At 46.0% G+C, this 21587-nt stretch overlaps 2 protein-coding genes across 3 annotated transcripts in view; one reads left to right on the top strand and one right to left on the bottom strand.

Annotated features, from left to right (window-relative positions):
- LOC119407122 (uncharacterized) overlaps positions 1–21587 on the top strand; it is a 98211-nt gene that overhangs the window by 55193 nt on the left and 21431 nt on the right. The window lies entirely within an intron of this gene.
- The window catches only part of LOC119407123 (protein MON2 homolog), a 250394-nt gene that overhangs the window by 215804 nt on the left and 13003 nt on the right, over positions 1–21587 (bottom strand). The window contains exons 8-18 of one of the 2 annotated variants that reach the window (XM_049420247.1): positions 20362–20649; positions 19023–19147; positions 14269–14580; positions 10940–11167; positions 9910–10054; positions 8837–9085; positions 7431–7720; positions 4111–4158; positions 2188–2275; positions 1017–1311; positions 331–482 (exon numbers count right to left, since the gene is read on the bottom strand). In XM_049420247.1, the coding sequence (XP_049276204.1) occupies positions 331–482; positions 1017–1311; positions 2188–2275; positions 4111–4158; positions 7431–7720; positions 8837–9085; positions 9910–10054; positions 10940–11167; positions 14269–14580; positions 19023–19147; positions 20362–20649 (2220 nt within the window). The remainder of the gene's footprint in view (positions 1–330; positions 483–1016; positions 1312–2187; positions 2276–4110; positions 4159–7430; positions 7721–8836; positions 9086–9909; positions 10055–10939; positions 11168–14268; positions 14581–19022; positions 19148–20361; positions 20650–21587) is intronic. The other variant, XM_037673981.2, reaches the window with a different exon arrangement.

Below are 21587 nucleotides of genomic sequence, written 5' to 3'. Positions count from 1 at the left end.
TTTTCTTTTAGAGAATCTTTATTTGCGCAGCCGTATCCACGTTTTAGGCCAAGCCTCGCTTAATGCCAGCCAACACAACAAGCCTAGCAGACACATATCCCATCATTCCCTTGATGGCAAAGCGGCCCTTAAGAAATTCGCATAGACGGCGGTGCCAGATTTCCCTCTAGGTATCATTGTGAGAAACTCTATGGGAGACACGATCTTGTTCACACTGAAGACATGGTTCTGCTGTGAAATTGTGCTAGCGATTTGTCAGCTGATTTCATACTTTACTTGCATCCACCGCAATCAACACACTAATGTACTGGAACAAGGAAGGGCCCGTACCTGAGGCCATCCGTGGGTGAGCGTCTCGCCGTTGCTGTGCAGCAGGGAAAGGGTGCAGTCCAGCTGCTTCTGTCGGATGTCGGGGTGAGCGGACGCCATCTCCACCAGGGGCGCCAGCAGCAGCACCTGCAGGCTCCTCCGCGATGTTGTTGCTGAAGGTGCCATGAAATGGAACGTTTTTTTGCGCTGCTTTTACCATGAAGATCAACCAACCAGCCATGTTTTGCACGCTACTGAAGGCAACATGTGCGGTGAGAGTTCACAGTCACTTCGCGTTCACTGGAAACTGTCACAACTACGAACTTTTTTTGTAAGCGCAGTTCGGTGTTGAACCCACTGTGAGATAAAGCTGGGTTGCAACGTTATCAAGGTACTGGCTATATCAAAGAGCTGCAACATGCCCTCAGAAATTCCTTGCAACAGTTAGCACCGTAAGACATGCACGTATCAAATACCGCAAGCTATTCACCTTCATATTCAATACATTGAACGCTACGCTACGCTGCACCACGCCAGCCACACTGCGCCCCTACAAGTACACTTCTCCACACTCAATGACTATCGCATCATTGAAGGTATTCATGCCGACATGGGCGCTCGGAGGGGGGTGCAAGGGGAGCAGCTTTTTATGGTATATAAGACTGTGACATCACAATAAAACAGGGAGGCAAGCCCGCGCAGCTCACCCGCATGAACTGGCACGGCTGCGCTGTCGGATGCCGTCGTCGCCATGGTGGTGGCCGTCACGACGGAGGGGGCTGTCGTTGCCTCGCCACCTCCGCCTCCTCCGCTGGGTGAGTGGTTGAGGGCCGCCTTGACGAGGTAGGTGAGTGCCTCGGCGCCCCACTCGCGCATGCGCGTGTGCGGGTGAGCGCACACCTCCAGCAGGTGCTGGGTCACGGGCCGCCACAGCGCTTCGACCCGACCCAGGTTCACCAGACCCGTCTCGAGCAGCTTGGCCACGGCAAACAGCGAGGGCTCCTACACCGACACCGCCAAGTGAGCTGTCACTCTTTCTAATGAAACACATTCCACAGCATGTAAAACTGACGTTCAACCTCATCAGACCTAAAGCCTGCTAATGGACATTAGTACTCTCATCCAAGTCAGTTCTTGGTACTTAAACGGGGCGCCGCAAACCAGAAAGAAACCCCATTTTTGCTTAGGCATCTCAATTAGTCCTCATTTAACACAAAAAGCAAAGAAAAAACATGCACACATTCCATTTGTGTGTCTTATTATTTCTCTCAAATTTCATTCATCTATTCAAGCAAGAAATTACGCAAACTACACATGTCGCATCATATAATTATCGCTGTGTAGCATGCTACTGTAGGCGACGTCGGAGCACAGATGTCTACGTACAGGAGCGACATCAAAGCACTGACAACTACGTAGGGCCACTCCTTGTCGTACGCCATCCTCTGCTTCTTTAGGCACGCGCCCGCGAGACGAAGGGCAAGTGGTGTTCAGCGTGAAATTTGACCTATTTCCATGGCGCGTAGCATTGCAAATTTTGGCAGACGTGATCGATCGTGAAGGCCCAGTGTATGCATTGTGCTTGTCAGCTCAAAATGGTCAGACCTGGTGAGGGGCCCTTTAAATGGTTAAGACAGCGTCTCCACACAAGTGAAGAAAGTAGCTGTCTCCTCAGATTCCGTACCATAAATAAACATTTTTTATTGGCCAAGAACATTCAAGTTAGGGTTCAATGAAGGAGCACAGAAGGTGAAAAAGCTTTTGCCTTGACGTCTCTTAGGACCTAAAGACATGGGCAATTTTTTTTTTCCTTCTGTTGTCATTTGCACACAATCACAAGATGAAGAATGTCATGCAAGGTGACGAACGTTTCCTTACTCTGTTGTTGTAGGCCAGCTCCATCGATTCAGTTGAAAGCTTGCAGAGTGCGTCGATCAAGTGGTGTAGTGCAACGTCGTCCAGGTACCTGTGCGCGTAAGAGGACGTATGACATACAGCCTTGCAAACATTGTTGGCTTTCAATTTTTCTTTCTTCAATGCTGAAGCCAAGTGCAGAAGCACAAGTTTTGTATATTTCCAGCAAGAACACTTATAACAAGGTTGAACCCAATTTCTAAAATAACCTCCTTAGATCTCATTAAATACTATGGCCTTATTTCATTACATCCAACGATTTTCTATATCCATCTGCGAGCTGTCAAACAACCAAAAGATGAACTTTCCCATAACGCTTCATTCAGTAATAACTCTTGCGGAAAAAGAATAAATGCTAACACATGTCAACAAGTGCCCCTAATTGAGTCACGACTCAATGACAATGAAATGCGAGCTAGGAAAACATACAAGTTATAGGTGGGTAAGTAAGCATGCAAGCACTAGAAGAAAATCTAAAAAATTTCCCACAGATGTAGAAGATATAGACGCTCACAGATAAAGGTCTTAATCATCTCAAGAAAAACAACCACATCTTCAAAATCTCATGTACTAGCAGCAGGAAACAGGAAGGGTTATCACTGCTCCCCGGAAGGAGCCATGAAATCAAGAAGCAGAAAAAATTTAAACACGCAAAAGTAACACACCGATGTTTTTACAGATTAAAAAACAAAAAAAATGGATAGAAAGAGAAGTTCCAAGGCACTGTTTCGCTTTTTTAAGCTTCTGTTTTATGATTTTTGTGATCACTGCCTGACAGCCAAGGTTTAGTAAGTTAATCAATAACGTGCGTTGGCAAACTCGCCTGTAAATAGACTCGTTTGGGTTGAGTCGTCAAAGTGAGTCCAAGTACAGGTGAGCAGAGGATAGGCCGCATACGTGTAAGTCAATCAAGGTGATTCGAGTAGTCGAAGTAGACATGATTGTGAGCCAAAGGTAGGCCCAGCGAATCGGAAGTGGTCTGATGTTGACTAAGTTCAAGAAAAGTCTGAATCACGTCTCATACCGATTGCTTTAAGTCCACATTGTTTTATGCAAGTTTGAAAACACGTGAACATGAGTGAATTCGACTAAGCGTATCCAGGCCAAGACCACGATTCCGCAAGTTTGAGGGAGCCCCTGTGTCCGTAAATCTGAAACAGCCAAAGTTAGTAAGAGTCCGAGAAAACTCGTTTGGGTATCGGTTAGATGGGTCTAAGTTCAGAGGGCCCTGACTTTTGGAGAGTCGAAAAGCCCAGTGGGCTTGGTCGATTCGGATTTTGGCAAGACCGAGCTAGGCCCTAAACCACAAAATGCAGGGCCAATGTTTGCCATACATCGCACCACACTGGACACGGGCTGAGCCTGTACACCCAAGATATGGCCAACCTTAGCCTTTAGCATTGTGCAATTTGGGAAGTTGGTTTAGTAATAATAACATCAGGGGTTATACGAGCCAAAACCACGATATGATTATGAGGCATGCTGTAGCGGAAGGCTCCAGAAATTTTGACCATCTGGTGTTTTTTAACGTGTACCGGCATTACACAGTAGACAGGCCTCTACCATTTCGCCTCCATCAAAATGCAACTGCCACAGCAGGCATCAAACCCACGACCATCGGGTAAGAGGTTGGTTTAGTGCTTGGGAATCTAGAGGTATGCTTCGTGAGCAAATGTGCGTGGTTTCTGTTTATTCTGCTGACTTACAAGGAACGCACAGAAACTCAACAGATTTGACGCAGATAAAAACTGCACAAAACCAAAGACGCAAATCAAACCAAGGAAGTCGAACGAGATAGAGAACAGAGGAAAACAAGGATGAGAAAAGCGATGAGAATGAAAGAGAAGGCAAGATTCGCAGCAGAGATGTCGACAAGGTCACACTTACTGGGAGTTGTGAAAGACACGTGACAGTGTGCCAGCCAGCGGCACGTAGCTGTGGCGTCAACCGAGCGTTTTCACACGTGTTGGTGGGAGGGGGAAGGGCGTTTCGTTTCCAGAGAGAAAAATAGAAAGGAACAGACCAAGGAGTTTGTTTCAGAATGTGGAGTAAAAAAAAAAAAAAAAGAGGGAAAATCAGAGAAGCGTAGGTGATCCAGATGAGACGAGAGGTAAAAGAAAAAAAATTGAGCCAGCGGAGAGGAAATGGTCGGGAAGGAAAGAAAGGTAGGACGAAAAGAACATGTCAGTCACGGACACTCGTCAAACGAGGACAAAAAACACACATTATTAAAGGGCCCCTAAACGACCTCTGAAACTACAAAGAACGATCACACTATTCTCTCCTGGTGTTTCCAGTCTTTTTGGCACAATTCTGTTGACTAGAAGTCGTGAGAAATAAGCTCTCGAATGGTCCAGATAAGAGGTATTTCAGTTGTGAATTGTCTCCCACCCCACTTTGTTATAGTCACACGCCTGTTCTGCCTTGTTTCGCATGACTATCGTGCGCGATCATCATGATTCCGCTTTGTTCTGTGCATTTTCGACTGCACGTTGTGGAGAGAACAGCATGTAGCGGAAAAGCGCGAAATCCTCGCAGGCACAACACTTAGCGCTGACACTGTCCACATTTTGTGCGAAGAAATAAGTGGCGAGGAGGAGATATCACCTGTAAGGAGGGTAGTGAAGGAGAGAAAGAAACCACTCTCTCGTCTTTGAAGCCAGAGTGGTTTGGGGCCCTTTAAGCACTCAAAACAGGTTAAAGGACACTGACAAACGGGAAGATTACGAAGAAGGCTCGTGTAAGCACGACAACTTCACCACGGCAAACACGACCACAACCTTGCTGCAATCAATTGTGTTGTGGGAGATTTCCAACCTCACGTTCAACAAAAACAAGGACAAAAAGCCAGGAACTTATGAGCACGTCACAATCAGTTACCGTGGCCGAAGATTGTGCTTGTTTTTTGGTTCATTATTTGTTAAAACTTGTCTCTACTCACAGTGGTGGCAAAATGACGTACAGCACCATCTCTGTTGAAACGGAGTAGTAGCACACACCACAATGTTCAATGCCTCTACTTTCCTTTCAGGTGTATCTTAATACTACTAAATACTTCTGTATGCTAGGCTAAATTATTCAAAACAGAAAGTCCGCTTCGCTGCTAATTGTCCCTTCATTTGTCCAGCTAGCAATCTCATTCAGAAGTGTCACTCACATCCCAAAAGACTAATGGCATGTTCAACAAATCGCACTTGTATGCCCTGGCGTGCTGTTTCGTCCAATCATCGCAGTACCCTGGGCACCCCGGTGCGCACTGGTGCAATTTGTTGGAGATGCGATAACATTAAAGAGGTGCCATAACACTCCACTTTGAAATTGTTCTTGAAATTCTTGTCTTGAAATTCTTGATTAACCTTGATGAAGCTTGCCGAGATTATCTTTAGGCACGTACTGATTTGAATTATACAATTACTTTTCTAGTGCAACGTGGCGTTTTTAAAATATCAAACATTTCATGTGCTTTTTGGGAGCAAGATTTTTTTTGTAAATCGATAGAGTCACAAAGTAAATCAGCACATCAGAATAATCTGGAATGCGAACTGTATGCAAGAAAACAAAAACGAACGTTCTAGGTCTATTTGCACAAAAGTTATTGCATGTTGAACAATTTTCATTGAAATTCCACCTTAAGGGGAGACCCTGCTTCTGAATCGTGTTTCTCGTTTTTGAGCATATCATTATGAAACTTTCACAGCTTATGTATTTTTATGTTCTGATTTCAAACATGCAATTATTGTTCTAATACAATATGTAGTTTTGAAACTATTAAATAGTTTTTGTATTGTTAGGAGCAGGCTTTATTTCTAAACTATGAGAGTTATCAAGCAAATCAGCCTATTACAATAACCTGGAATAAATACTGTATGCAATAAAACAAGAATGGATGTTCTAGGCCCATTTGAACAAAAGTTATGGTATGTTGAACAGTCCCAGCTTGATCCCAGTTTGACCGAGCTCGACATCGCTCACCTGCCAAGTGTTCAACCTACCATAACTTTTATTCAAATGGGCCTAGAACATCCATTCTTGTTTTATTGCATACAGTATTCATTCCAGCTTATTGTGATATGCTGATTTGCTTTATAACTCTTACAATTTATAAATAAATCTTGCTCCCAACAAGATACATAAAATATTTGATAGTTTGAAAACAGCATAGTGTACTAGAAAAATAAGTGCATATTTGAAATCGGGACATAAAAGTACATAAGCTGCGAAAGTTTCATAAAAATGTACTCAAAAACAAACAAATATGTCTCCGAAGCAGGGTCCCCCCTTAACATCAGCTCACTCGTCAATGTTTGTGTTACCATAACTTTTGTTCAAATGTCTTTACAACAGCCATTTTTGTTCTCTTGCACACATTCTAGATTATTCTAATACGCTCATTTACTTCGCAAATTTCTCACTTCAGGAGAAAACCTTGCTCTCGGGATGCACATGAATTGTTTGATACTCTAAAAACTACATCGTGTACTACAAAAATCAATGCAGAGATGAAATCGGCGCACAAATATACATAAACTCAGCAAGTTTCATCAAGATCAATAAATTTTAAAAAATATCTGAAAGAGCAGTGTCCCTCCTAAAGGGGCCCTGCAACTCTTCTCCAAGTAACCATTGAATGGCTTCGTTATAGGAGTCTATTGCCCGACGAATCGACCGCCGCAAAAATTTTTAGAATCCGTCAAGTAAGAGTGGAGTTGCGGAGATTTGTCGCACACTGTAATTGCTTTTTCTCTTCTCTCGTCCCAACGAGCACGCTGGTAACTAAGCAGGGAGGGATGGCACAGGGGAAGGAAGTTCAATCGCGCACACGTCATGACCTTCAGCTCTTCTTTTTTTCCTTTGAACGCACAGCTTGCTTTCAGTCTGATCGCGAGCACGCGCACGGCACGCGGCGGCCTCCCACGACAGTCTCGGTAACTATGCAGCTTACAATGCTCAAATCAGCCAATGGCCATGAATTTGGGTATATGGCATCAATTATAGAACGAAGAGGGAACAATTTCTAGCTGACTTTGAAAATTAATTGTAAATTCCAGGCCGCATGCTGCACTATGATGTTTGGCTCGCGTGTTCTCAGAAGCCTCGGCTACCAATCGGCAGCGTTTTCTGACCACACTGAAGAAGTGTTGCAGGGCCCCTTTAAGCCTACCCAGCACAATTCTCGCATGCCACACGGCACGCCGATCGCCACTCACTGGGAGCTCTCGAACAGTCTCGACAACATGGCGGACAGCACGGGCAGGTCGGCCATGACGGCCGTGGTGATGACCGACGAGGAGTTGGTGCCCCCGCCGGCTGCCGTGCCGTCCGAGCCGTTCTTGGGCGCGGCCTTGAGGCTGCCCCCCGTGGACGGTTTCAGGCCCAGGATCCAGACCAGGTGCTGCAGGGTGGTGAGCACCAGGTGCCACGCGCTGCCCAGCACTGCACCGTGGGCTTGCGCCAGCCCCAGAATGGCACGCATGCACTGCAGGTTCTTGGCCGTCAGCTGCACAGGGCAACAAAGCACACACACAATACATTCACACCTGTTGGGACACACGCTTGACTGCAGCGTACACTCGATTTTTGACAAACAGAAACCAGAAATGTGTCGCGTGCGCCCCACATTTTCGTACCCTGACAAACGAAGAAAGGACACGAAGAAAAATATTGTACAATGTGTTGTGTTGTGTTGTGCCCACTATGAGTTGTATCATGAAGTCCAGTTTGTTTTGATTTTTCTTCCTCTGTTGTGCTTTTGTTAACTTTAATTTTACCTCCCTCCCATCACTGAGTTGTACGCCTCTTTTTCAGCGAACATTGGACGTGAAATATTTTCTCTTGCGTGCTCTGTACTTACTGTAACGCTGTTGGGTTTTTGTTCTAAGCGTTTGCTGAACCATGCCTTATTTCAACACTGCAACCCCCCCCCCCCTTTTGTAATGCCCTGTTTAGGGCCCTTAAGGGTTAATAAATGATGATGATGATGATAATGATGAAAGGCAGAATCCGCTGTGTTTATGCAGGCTATCAAGCAATTTCTGCAATTAGCCAAAAGCGACATGGTTTGTTCCACTCAGTTATCAATCATCAACACTAAGTTATGGCTTTTCATCCATTGTCATGCACTTCAAGGGGCAATGCAACATTTTTCACGGTAAGAAAAGATAAACAACCTGTAGACAATGTTGACACGACATACGAGCCAACTAATATCCTGTTACGCGCAGCATGAAGCCCACAGCCTCGCATAAGAGATAGCTGGATCTCAACTGCAACTTTCAAGAGCCTCTCCTCCCTTTGTTATGCCCCACGTATGACACCTATAGACCTACAGTCAAGCCTAGATTTAATAAATTATCGCCTATAACAAAGTAAACGAACAAAAATCTTGCCAAAGAAATAGTGTTAAGAGCATACGTTTATAACAAATTTTCGTATATAACAAAGCAATTTTCGTGTCAGATGGACTTCATTACAATGAGGCTTAGCTGTACCTGACAGCCAATGGACACCAGCGGAAAGGTGATTGTTTGTGACCGTGAGCTGCTTGTATAAAAAAAAAAAAAGCCCATCTTGCTTAAAAAGTAGGTGATCAGAACAGGTGTTGCCCCTTACTCACCATAACGGGCCCCTGATGGCCCCCGAGCGAAGGCGTAGGCAAGGGCGTGCCCACGGCCACCACCTGCTGCCGAGGAGCGTCGTGGGGGTCGCACCCGGGACCTCCGAGGAAGGGACCCAGGTTGGGGCCCTGCTGGGGCAGAGGAACGGGAGAAGGGCCGCCCTGACCCGTGGATCCTGGCCTGTCGGACGAGCCGTCGCCCCGCGGATGCGGAGACGCCGACGCCTTGGGGAATGTGGAGTTTAGCACCTGAAAAGGAGCATCGACTGAGATCAGCCTTGGGCAGAAAGTAAACTCGGAGACAACCTAACAATTCGGTGCAAGTTTAATCCACAGAACGGCGTCAAACTTGCCATTCACCTCTGTCGGAGAGCCATCCCCACTAAAGTGCGCCGTCACCATAAGTGGTTTAGCTTTGCTAGTATAAGTGCTAGACTTATTTGAAAATAAAAGTTTTGTTTTTGGCTAAAATAACTTATTTCACTGAACACTGACATCTGGACATGGGCATTGACAGAGGGATGCAAAAGGGGTGCTTGAGCCCCCCCCCCCCCCTAATGTGTAATTACGCACACACGCAGAAGAAAATCTGCAACGACCCGCAAACTATAGTAGCCTTTATCCCACACTTCGCATGCTTCACTGCATAACACTGTACAACGTTAGCTAACTACGTGTGCGCTGCAGTGTGATGCCATCATGAGTTCCTCGTGAAGATAAATATAACATGCTAAACCGTAAATACCAAGGGCCACACAAAAACGTGGCAGCCTCCCCTCCCCTTGCATCAGTGGGTAGGGCGAGGGCTCCGTCGCAAGCTGTTCTGCTTCCTCGAAACGGGAAAATTTTTAGAACTGTCGTCATTTGTTATTTCTATTTGGGATGGCTGTTTATCAGGAGATTTATGGCCGCAACCAAACAACAAGGAGGACTGGTAAAAAATCGGGAGAGTTTGCAGGTATGAATCACACATTAACTTGAATTAATCCAGTATTAACGATATGCACATTACTTTATCGGCAACATCCACTTTACAAGTGATTCACTGCACGGTCTGGATCGAACAGACTCACCGTAAGTGTGTAGTGGGGTGGCAGGGAGCCCTTGCACATGGCTGTGATGAAGGCGTCCCGGGGCGTCGACATCTGAAGCTGGCCGCACAGGCTGGCATACACCTGCATCGTCTTCAGGATCTCCTCCGTGGCCGCTTCGTCCGTGCTACGATCATTTCAAACAACACACACCACAAAACTTGATGACCAGAACGCTTTCCAACGGCTACAGCAAATAATAGCAGGGTTCAAACGGTAAAACTTACACATTAATCGTAAATACGAGCGCATCGCTAAACAAAGACTATGAAAATACACACACGTCTTTGTCTTTTCATAGTCCTTGTCTAGTTATGCGCTCATATTTCCAAGTAACATGATTCACCGACTCACCCAATCACCCATTGTGTCAAGTTACACGTTACGTTGGTTATGAACACATGAGCATAGCAACATTCAAACATCCTATCAATCACTAAATATGTCATCATTTCTAAATGGAGGCAGAACGGTTTATATAATTTAATGCCTTAAAAACAAAGGCCTGTTTGCATTATTCGATACATTATTGCTGTCAAAAATATGGATTTCCAGTCAAATAAGATACTTATAAATAAGCACTCCATTGGTCTATATTTGAGGCGTATCAGTCGTGAATTGCCTTCTATCATGCTTTACCATGCAGTCGCACAGCTGTTCTACCTCACCAACTGATTTCACTTTGTTTTGTGCGCTTTCAACTGCGCAAGTGGAGATAACAGCACGTTGCCAAAAAGCATGAAATCCTGATAGGCTGAATGCTTAGTGCTGACTTTCTCCACACGTTTTATGAACAGATAAGGGGCGAGGAGAAGATGGTGCCAGTAGGAAGGGTAGTGAAGGCGAGAAATAAACCACACTCTCGTCTTTGAACTCTGAGTGATTTAGGGGCCCTTTAACGACATTGTTAGTTCGATGTTTCATCACGCGACATTATGTCACGTGTTAAGATTTTAACCCCAGTAAGGTTTTGGTGAAGCATCTGACCGCTGTCAAGACAAACAACAATCACCTGGCATCGAGGAGAAGCGAGAGAGCTGCCAGCAGCCCACACCAGGAGGAGGACAGCAGCTGGCGGTGTAGGCGCAGGTTGGCAGCCGAGTCGTTGGTGGCGGCACCCTTGGACTGGTTCACCACGGTGGCGATGCTTTGCACCACATCCAGGAGACAGACGTACCCCAGGGACACTCCATAGCCCTCGGCCACCACGGGAGGCTCCACGCGGTCCAGCATATCCATGCTGCAGAACACACCAGTGAGTGAGACACTCCTTTTTCCTCGAAGAAGATGAGGAGACCCATCACTGCGGCTTGACTATGGGGTTACAGTACGGACAGATTGAAATGTGACATCTTTTACAGCAGAGCTGTTAAAGGGGTGCTGACATAAAAATTTTGGCCTCACGTTTTTTTTGCTGCAGTGTGTTGCTGGGGGCCTGTTAGTCATAACATGGCACATCGTTTGCTGCAGCACGTGAAAGATAATTAATTACAGGCTCCTCATTACCGACCAGTGTCAGTTTCGGTTTCAAAAACGACAAGCCTCCGGGTGCAACATCACCACCTAGCGGGTGCAGCGCTCGATCACGTCAGCACACAGAACTGTGACGCACTTCCACATGGTTCGCGAGCAGCCGCCGAGAAGTAGGCTGCTGGAGCAAACACGGCAAAAAAACATGGCGGCAGTGACGTCATCATAACTTGTTGCAGCGTAGTCACGTGAGGGAAGTAGGGGGTCCCCAAGGGTCCCCTTTGAGGGTGTCAGTAGCGCGAGGATGTCTATTGCTCAAGCAAATTTCAAAATTCATTTAAAATAACTTCTAAGCTATATTTGCTGTTTGTATTTTGCAGACGATATACAGTAAAACCTCGGTGATATGATCATGGCTCGTACGAATTTCGGGGTGATACGAATTTTTATGTGGTCCCGGCCAAGGCCCATTAGCCTGCAATGTGTTGGAGTACGGTTGTTGCGAACAGATTTGCACCTTGCGACGTTTGATATGAACGTACTCCAGCGCACAGGCACGAACAGCTGCTGCCCGCGCCGTCGCGGAAGACCCGGTATTCACGCGCGGGCATGTGCGCTGCGCGACCATCAACGGTGCGTCGTTGCCGCCGAGATAGTGCGCGCAAATCTTGGAGGCCTTCAGGCGCCTTCGCGTTTAGATTACAGATGACGTTGACGTGGGGCTTTTTTTCCGACGCGTTGTCGCGTGCTGCTGTGCTCGAGGCACCAGCCTGTTTATACTGTGTTAACACGTGCCTGCCACATCGATGCAAGCCATGTCCCCGCAATCAGACGTTCTATGAAACAAGACTGAAACTTGGGCTGCGGGTCCGTCATGAAGTCCCATTAAAGGTGGACGAAGACCCCAAGAGACGAAGCGAACAGTCTTGTTGAAGGAGCTTGGACTCTATCGTGTGCAAGGCGCTTAAGTCACTTTCGCCGCAGTACTCTTGTGTCGTGCAGAAAAGCACAGTAAGATTAGGAAGGGGCGACTAGCGGTCCCAGGGCATAACACATCTGGTTCATTAATTACACACGCGCGCATGCACCGTATATTTAAAAGTACAAGTATGATCATTGACGTCTAAAAACTTTACTGGCAATCATTCAGAGCTGTTTATGACGTCGCTGCAGCCCTGAGAAACACTGAATCAAAACGTATGCCAACTTTCTTTTGTAGCATACTAATTTTCCATGTTTTCTGGTGATACGAATTTCGGATGATACGAATATTTTTGGTAACCCTGCGAGATTCGTATCACCGAGGTTTTACTGTACACATGTTCACCGGAATCGATCCCACAGGCTATCTCGGCCGCGAAATACTGTGTCAGTACCCCTTCAAGTTATTTATGCCAGTTCGCGACACCAAAAAACTATCATCCTCAGGAACGGGTGTGAGCCACAGAAAGAGGGCAATCCAAGTCGAATTCCCAATAAGACTAGCGAAGCCAAGCTCAGGAAGGTACTAATTACTCCTGACCAAGTCGAGCCTAATTAATCCCAATTAAGTTTAATTAGTGATAATTAAGACTGAACCTAATTAAGACTAGTTGAGTTGTGTGTGATCGAACCAAGCCCACCCAAGATACTTGAGTTTCATGTGGCCTAATTGTGCTAATTAATCCTAATTGAGATTGAACCAAGCCGGGACTAGCTAGAACACCATCAGCTCCGCTGTGACTCAGCCTTGCGCCTTTAGTGCAAGCTACCCACATTTCTTTTAGTACAGTCAAACCTCATTATAACAAGGTAGCATCTAGAGCATAAATTATTTAGTCATATCCGATATTCGCTGTAACAGCAGGTATCAGTATCGGCTCTACAAATCGGCAATCATTTCATTTTCGCTCTGAAACACCAGCCCTGTTTCGGACTTACTTCACAGGCAATTGCTATCGGATGTTGTGTTATAGACGGCACAAATGAAGATGCAGACTTCAGATGTTACTAAGATGTTAGACAATACAAATGCCAGTCAAAACACTCACAGGGAATGGCACTTGTCTGGTACCTCGCTCCATCCTGTCCCAATTCGGCACTAGCAAATCAGGTTATACATTACTTGTAGCTGCTCTTGTAATTCTCCGAGATGGCAGTCATTTCATTCCATTAGGGATGGACAAATATTAAATTTCCAGTTCGAAGCGAATAGCAATTTGGTCGAATGATTTCGAATCGAGTAGTTTGAATAGTATATATCACATACTATTGTAAAGAAAAATAAGCATTTTTGTCATGACCCAACTAACTTACACAATATTTTTGAGAAATGAAACTCATGTGCGAATGTCACTTTTTTGCTTCAAAGTGAAGTGGAAGCAACTTTGAATGGTAGTAGTAGCAAGATTTGAGTAGCAGTAAGGTGCAAGTTTAAGCGGTAAAATATGTTGTTTTAAAATTTACTATGCTTGGCACATACAAGCTCGTATAAGAAGCTTTTAAACTTAAAAGTAACTGATCGAGGTGAAGGCAATATATACCCTTAACTTTATTGTGTGCCTTTAGAGCAGTGTGAATTCCCCTGGATAGGTGGTTTCACGGCATAGCAGTCCCACGCTGCAGTCAAACAACCTTTAGAGGGGGCTACATGCTGTCAAATATACATCTATGTTGTTCATTTCGAATACTTCGAGATTTCTAATAATTTAAATTCATGTGCAAGCGAATTCGAAGCACTCGAACATTCGCCCGTGCCCCCATGTTCCATTAATGCTGTCATCTTCTCCAGTGCAAGGCAACACTACATGCAGTTTTTCACCATAGCAGACTTTTTAAACAGTAACCGGCATATACCAAACCAAAAAGAAACAAACTTTGGTAAGCACTCACTAAGTGGCCTTGCAGACGCCTGGAGTGGCAACGTGCGGAAGCAGGGGCATCCAGACGCCGCGGTACAGAAAGGCCGCCTGTGGAGGCTGCGCGAGCGAGGACGTGTTGCCGCTTCCCGGCGCGCTGGAGCTGAGCGGTACTGTGGGCGGCGGCACGTTAACGCTGGAGCCGCCGCCCCCTCCACCATGGTGGTAATGGTGGTGGCACGGGGCACTCACGAAGAGCGCTTGCACGTACGCTCCCAAGGCGTTGACCATGTCCTGGAAGATCTTGGTGCTGTGGTCCTTCATGTCATAGCTCTCGACAAAGCTCCTGCGGAGAAGGGGCAAAATCAAAAGGATACCGTATTTATTCGAATATAGGTCGACCTTTTTTTTCCGAAAACGTTGCTCATAACGAGCTATCGACCTATATTCGTGACCAAAGAATCTTGACCTATATTCACGAACCGAAAGCGCCAAGCTTATGGCGTTCAACTGCCGCGCCCGCTGTTCTTCAAGCAGTTCCTGCTACATACGCACATTATATACCATAAAATCTGGGATAAAAGTCCGCACCCCCCCCCCCCTTTTCCGACTAAGTAATTAAGAAAAAGGTTATTGATGGTATAGCCGCGTACCGCCTTTTCAAAGCCCCCGCGAAATGCAGCCGCTCCACCCTGTTTGCGATGAAACCCACGATTTCCCTAGGTAGGACGTGAAGTCCCTAGCCCGCTAGCCGTGCTGCGGTGCTGCCTTCCGGCGCGCAGCCGCACTGGCACTGGCCTGAGGAGGCCTCGCCGCCTCGCTCTTTGTTCGTTGTACGATCGGCGTGAGGCGGTGACAGCTCGCATTTGCTTGTGCGTGGTTGCGACGATGTCACGTCGGCAGAGTTATACAGCTGACTTCAAGCGCCAAGTGATACTTTTTGCGGAGAACTCGAGCAATTGTGCCACGCAGTGCGAGTTCTGTGTAAATGAAAAGCTGATTAGGGGTTGGCGAAAGCAGCGGGACCGACTTTTCGCGTGCAACGGACGGCGTCGTGCTTTTCGCGGCCCAGCAACCGGCAGGCATGACGCTCTGGAAAAAGAACTGAGGCTCCATGTGGAAGAGGAGCGTGCCAAAGGCCTCCCGGTTTCCTGCGAGGATATTCAAACGAAAGCCCGGCAGTTGGCACAATGGGACGGGATTGCTCGGTCAGCGTTCAAGGCAAGTCGGGGCTGGGTGCAAAAGTTCATGCGGCGGAACGGCCTGTCTCTTCGTCGCAGGACAACTATATGTCAGCGTTTGCCGGCAGAGTATGAGGAACGGCTGGTAGAGTTTCAGCGTTACGTGTTGAAACTCCGCCGTCAGAAAAATTACATTCTGGGCCAGATAGGGAACGCTGACCAAACCCCAGTCTACTTCGACATGCCCAGTCGCACGACAGTCACAAATAAAGGGGCAAAGGACGTGCGCCTGTTGACAACAGGTCATGAACACACACGGTTTACCGTGATGCTGTGCTGCACGGCAGATGGGACGAAACTGCCACCGTACATTGTATTTCGCCGCAAAACCCTCCCGAAAAATGAGCAATTCCCCAAGAACGTGATCATCCGCGCAAATGAAAAGGGGTTTATGAACGAGGAGATGGTGAAGGAGTGGCTCAAAGTGGTTTGGATGAAGCGGCCGGGAGCAGACTTACACCTGCCAAATATGCTCGTCCTCGATTCATTCAGAGGCCACATCTGCCCGGGTGTCAAGGAGGCCCTACACAAGGCCAACACAGACCTGGTCGTCATACCTGGCGGTATGACGTCCCAGCTACAGCCACTTGACGTAGCCGTGAACAAGCCCTTTAAGGACCGGGTGGCAAAGAGTTACGAAGAGTGGCTCATGAAGGAGGATGCCGCCATGACACCGACGGGACGCCGCAAAAAGGCTTCCCTCAGTGAAGTTGCGACGTGGGTGGTCGACGCGTGGAAGGACTTGCCAGCAGAAATTATTGTCACTGGATTTAAAAAGTGCTGCATTTCTAACGCGCTCGATGGCAGCGAGGACGACGTCCTTTGGGAAGCCGCGGATGCCTGCGAAGAATCCGACGACGACGACATTCTTTGCACATCTGACGAAGATTAACTTGTAAATAAAGGTGTGCTAAGTTTCAATTTTTTCTGTTTTTAAAAAAAAAACGTGGGTCGACCTATATTCGAATATATATTTTTTTTTCTCGTAGAACACTGTAAGTAGGGGTCGACCTATATTCGTGCCCGACCTATTTTCGAGTAAATACGGTACCTTAGCCGCCAGCGATCCAAGAAATTCGGTACTAGCTTCAGTCAACCTCTATACAATGAACCCTGATACAGTCAACTTCGATACAGTCAACACTGATATAGCAACTCCAATGTACAGTGGAATCTCATTCATACGTTTTCCACGGGAACCGGAAAATAAAACGTATTATGCAAAAACCATAGTAACCAAAGAGGTTAAAAAGGAAGAAATATCCCCTTCAGGCGCGAATTATGATGCACTGCCTGCAAATGTCTCAAATTCGCACAACGTAATGCTAAGGCACTCAATATTACATTCCAAGAAAGAAAATAAAGTAATATGCTGTTTTGTGCGAGTTTTGCTAATTAATCTTAATTAGAGGATAATTGAATATTTAATTACTCTGCAGTCAGTCATGTTCCATTTTTATGTAAGAATAAGGAAATTGTTGGCTTAAAATGCATGCGCAATTTGTTTTTGGTTGTGTTCATTTGGTGCGGAGAAAAATAATACTTATGACGTTCGTCCTGGAATGCGGCACGTCGAACAACCCGTCGACCATCGTAGTGCCTTCACCAAAGTGATCGGTTATGGTCATACTTAGCATACTGAGGTTAAGTCAAGACATGTTGACTATGCAGAAGGTTCAATTGATGCTATGCGCAATGTATCTTGCCCTTTCTTTCCGACTAGTGCAAAAAACTGGCAAAAAGAAGTTGCATCCACATATGTGGACGTTGCGCCTGAAGGGGATATGGATACTCCGTCAACAACTCATTTTTGTTAAGCAACATTGAGGTAGCTGGTCAGTTTGCACTGCACTTTCTTGTTTTCAACGTGTAGGAGTAAATCATCACCAGAACTGAATGCAGGAGCTGTGCCTGGCAGCGATCTTTTTGTCGCAAAACCGATGCTGCTGCAGCCTCAGTGGCTCTGCACGTGCACATCGTGGCAAGTTGGAACGCGGTTTGAGCTAGTACTATATCGAAAAATAAACATAGGATTTCTAGATGTATCGGTCAAATACGTATTACGCAAAATAACGTCAACGAGATTCCACTGTAGTCCACCCCAATATACCACAACCGATACAGAAACTCCAATACAATCAATCCCTGAGGAAGGGACGGAACGGATTCCGAAACATCAGGTCCATCTGAAAACTGTAGCTGGAGCCAGTTTAGCCTCTAGTAAGGTGTGGGATCGGGCTAGTTTGTATCCCATTATTAAACTGCTCAGTGCAAAAAGTAGACACAGCCCACAGAATTTACGAGGACCAGCGCAGACAGCTCCTGGGACTGACAGACGGAACCAGGCAACCAAAGGTGGCCTGAACGTCCAGTGGCAACTGCCCAACTCGAATGCAGTAGGCCAGAACGCGTGCACGGCAGAGGGAAAGTGAAATTAGGGTCACAAGCAAAAAAGAAGGAAGAGAAACACAATTAACAGCATCTAGAAAGCTTCGGCCACAAAACAGTGCTGTTCTTCCCTCTGTGCTTCAAAAGAAAGTTCCCAAGCAATGTCAATAGACACTGAAAAATTTTCGTGTCTACCGTGATGTCGCAGATGCAGTAGAATCTCAATAAATGAAAATCGCCTAAGTGAAATTACCGTCCTGTTGGGACAACTGCCTCGAACTTACTTGGTTTTGCATTCGGGTGCTGCACCTCTATATATCATTCTCAGTAAACTGAACTCCCTTTAAAAGCACGCATTTTCCCAGTCTCCTCAGCTGGGTTCCGTTTTAATGAGGTTCTACTGTATGGGCAAACATAACTGACAACTATAGACACTAATGAAAGCTCGTCACCACCTGTGACGAACTTTCAAGACTCAGAAATTCAAGTAATGAAATTCAAGTACTTTATCTTTGTAACTTGTTTACATTAACAAGAGTTATCTCTGATACTCAACAATTTGTTGGCTGCATCAGACGGATTCTGCACTCCATCCATTCCAAATGTCATCTCCATATCTCTTTCCATTTGGCCTTTAGCAGAGCGAATGTTCATGAACAGGGGCATAGCCAGAGATTTTTTTGGAGGGGAAGGGGGAGGGTGTCCAACCGCCCTTTATTTATGTTTGTGCATGTGTTTGTATGTGTGCGCATATACAGTAGACTCTCGTTAAACAAAACCTGAAGAGACCAGGAAAATGCGTTCCATTTAAGAGGAGTTCCGTTTACTGAGAGAGGAGCAGGGGTGCAGAATCCAAGTATGAAACCAATCAGATTAGGGGTGGTTGTTCTGTTTAATTAAGCAGCAGTTCTGCTTAAGAGATTTCCGTTTACTGAAAGTCTATTGTATATACATAAACAAAATCTTAAAATTTCGAGGGTTTAAAACTCCTGAACCCTTCCCTAGGCTATGCCACTGATTGTGGAATTAGCATGATGTTACGTTAGATGAGTCACATAGAAACAAAGCCTGCTTCCTAGGTCTTGGCTGCCTACCACAGTGAAAAGCAGATTTCACCTGCAAGCGTTGTAAAATAATTGTGAATCCGCAGAGCCCTTACTTGAGAAGTTCAGGCTGTGAGCACAGTTTGTGCAAGACCTCCAACGCCAGCGTGCGTTGCCAGTTCGGCTTTTCATGGTCCAGGAACTTGACGACCAGCGAGAGAAAGATTTCACACTCTGTCACCTGCAAGCAGAAGACCAAATAAAACATTGACAAACAGCACATATCATGGGATGGAGATTAACTTAAGACAATGTCAGTGCATAAATGGACATGGCCAGGACATGTAGCAAGGAGGCAAGATAACCGCCGGTCATCAATAGGAACAGACTGAATTCCAAGAGAAGACAAGCACGCGAGGAAGAGGAACAAAGTTAGGTGGGCAGATGTGATTAAGAAGTTTTCAGGGATAACGTAGCCACAGCAAGCACATGGCCCGGTTGATTGGCAAAACATGGGAGAGGCTTTTGCCCTGCAGTGGGCGCAGTGCAGTCAGGCTGATAATAATGACAAATATTAGTTCTGTAACAGCAAGTAGTGAAAACTGGCAATCATTAAAGGGACACTAAAGAGAAACAATGAATTGGTTTAGATTGATAAAGTGTGCTCGGAGCACTCTTGTGTACTTTATTTCACCACCATAGGTTTATTATTAGAGGAGAAAACCAAGTTCAAAGTTTCATTTTCAAATTTCGCGCCGAACTTTGTAATTCGTGACGTAAAAGACTTCAAAGAGCATTTAACGTATTTTGGCGCCACTGGCTCGACGAAATTTCCACAAACTCGTTATGTCAAGTCTCTGGCCCCCTCAAAGGACAATGTACTTCGAGTTAACCGATTAGGAACTACGTAGGCCCAAGCAGGCGCCGTCAAAAATATGTGATGTCACGGCAAATGGTGCGGGAATTCCAAGGTGGCGTCGCCACCTGTATTTTCTTTTTGCGTGTTTTCTCGCTTATTAAGCGTCTTCGCGCAGAAAGCGTGATGTTTTTGGTATCGTGGAAGACAATTTTACGAATGCAAGAAAAATCGTTTTGCTCTTTTGTGTCCCTTTGAGCCACCTTCAGCCAACGTTGTACAGTACTATGCAATGTTAGCCATCATTTAACCAACATTGGTCATCATTAGGGCAACACTTGCCAACCTGAGCCAATGTTTGCCCAACAGTAGCCAGTTCAAATGAGTGGAACTAAGAATAGCATAATGATAGCACGATGATGCAATAATGTGACAATTGCATATTCGTATAATAATCAGTAGTATAATAATCAGTAGTGTAATAACAATACCATTCTCAAGGAATAATTTATCCACCTAAACTGATTTAATGCGACACTTAAGCATGTAACGTAACTCTGATCAGTACAGCCTTGCCAGGGATATGGAAGACAGCTCACCAGGGTTCCATAGAAACGGTGAATGAGGACGGAGACGACGCGCACCAGACGCATGGAGATGGGAAAGAAGGGCCGATCGGGCGCCTGCCGGGCATTGGGCGAGAACAACTTGATGACGAGGGGGCAGACACGCTCCTTGAGCAGGAAGCGGAACTCTGGGTGCCGCAGGAAGGCCTCGGGAAACGATGCCAGGATGGATTCAACCAGCTCCAGGCCAAGCGTGCGGGTCATCTCGGTCAGTCCCACCAGCCACAGCGGTTGGTCAGCGTTCACCATCTGCACCAGGTCCTGGTGACGGAGAAGACAATGCAAGCAGAGTTTGAAGCTGTAACAATCGACCGCAAGTCGACACGTTCGTCCCGAACATTCCTTATAAGGTGAAAGCATTAGATGCCTCATGAAACGCGAAAACTGGCCGTCGGCATCAAGGCGAGTGATGCAAAAAAATCATTATCATATGATCACGTCACACAATGACATCATCATGACGTCACAGATTGCCAAAATTTGTGACGTCATCATGACGTCACAGTGATGTCACATAACATGACACCACATGATGACGTCGCTCAGTGAAAGGTGCGCTGATCCTGGAGGCACATGAGGTGCAGAGCCTGCAATGCCTCTGATCCTGGAGGCAGTGCATAACTACGTTAGGTGCAGAGCAGAAAGCTTTTGGAGGGGGGCAGGGAGGATCAACACATCGAGTGAAGAGAAAAAGGAAAAGAAGGTGGCTTTCGCCTTTGAGTCCTCTTAGGCGAATGCATAGGAGACCCTGTGAGTTTTTATTCTCGTAACACTCCATGGAACTCAGTTCATCACTGCTCCACGCTTGTTGCACCCACACACGCTCAGTGTTGTCCTCATCCACAACCACACTTGTGCCATCTTGTCATCCTTAAAGCAAGATGGACTAAACAGTTGCACTGTTTTATATTATAAACTGTTATTTCTTCTTCCACTTTGTACTGGGTTTGTGCGTTTTCGCATGTGAGCTGAACACTGCATATTTGACATTGTTGTTTACACTATAATCAGCATTGTGTTCGTCTCTTTCTGTATGCGACATCACTGCAACTGTACAGCACATCCTGTGTAACACTCCTGCTCAGACTGAGAAGGTCTGCAGTATATTAAAAAAAATTAACTAGAGCTGTGCGAATAGCAAAATTTTGGGTGCGAAGCGAATTCGAATAATAAAGATTGAGTGCGAATCGAATCGAATA

Source organism: Rhipicephalus sanguineus, chromosome 10 (genome assembly GCF_013339695.2).
Source record: "Rhipicephalus sanguineus isolate Rsan-2018 chromosome 10, BIME_Rsan_1.4, whole genome shotgun sequence".
NCBI classification, from domain to species: Eukaryota; Metazoa; Arthropoda; class Arachnida; order Ixodida; family Ixodidae; genus Rhipicephalus; species Rhipicephalus sanguineus.
This window is presented reverse-complemented; position numbering and strand designations above follow the sequence as displayed.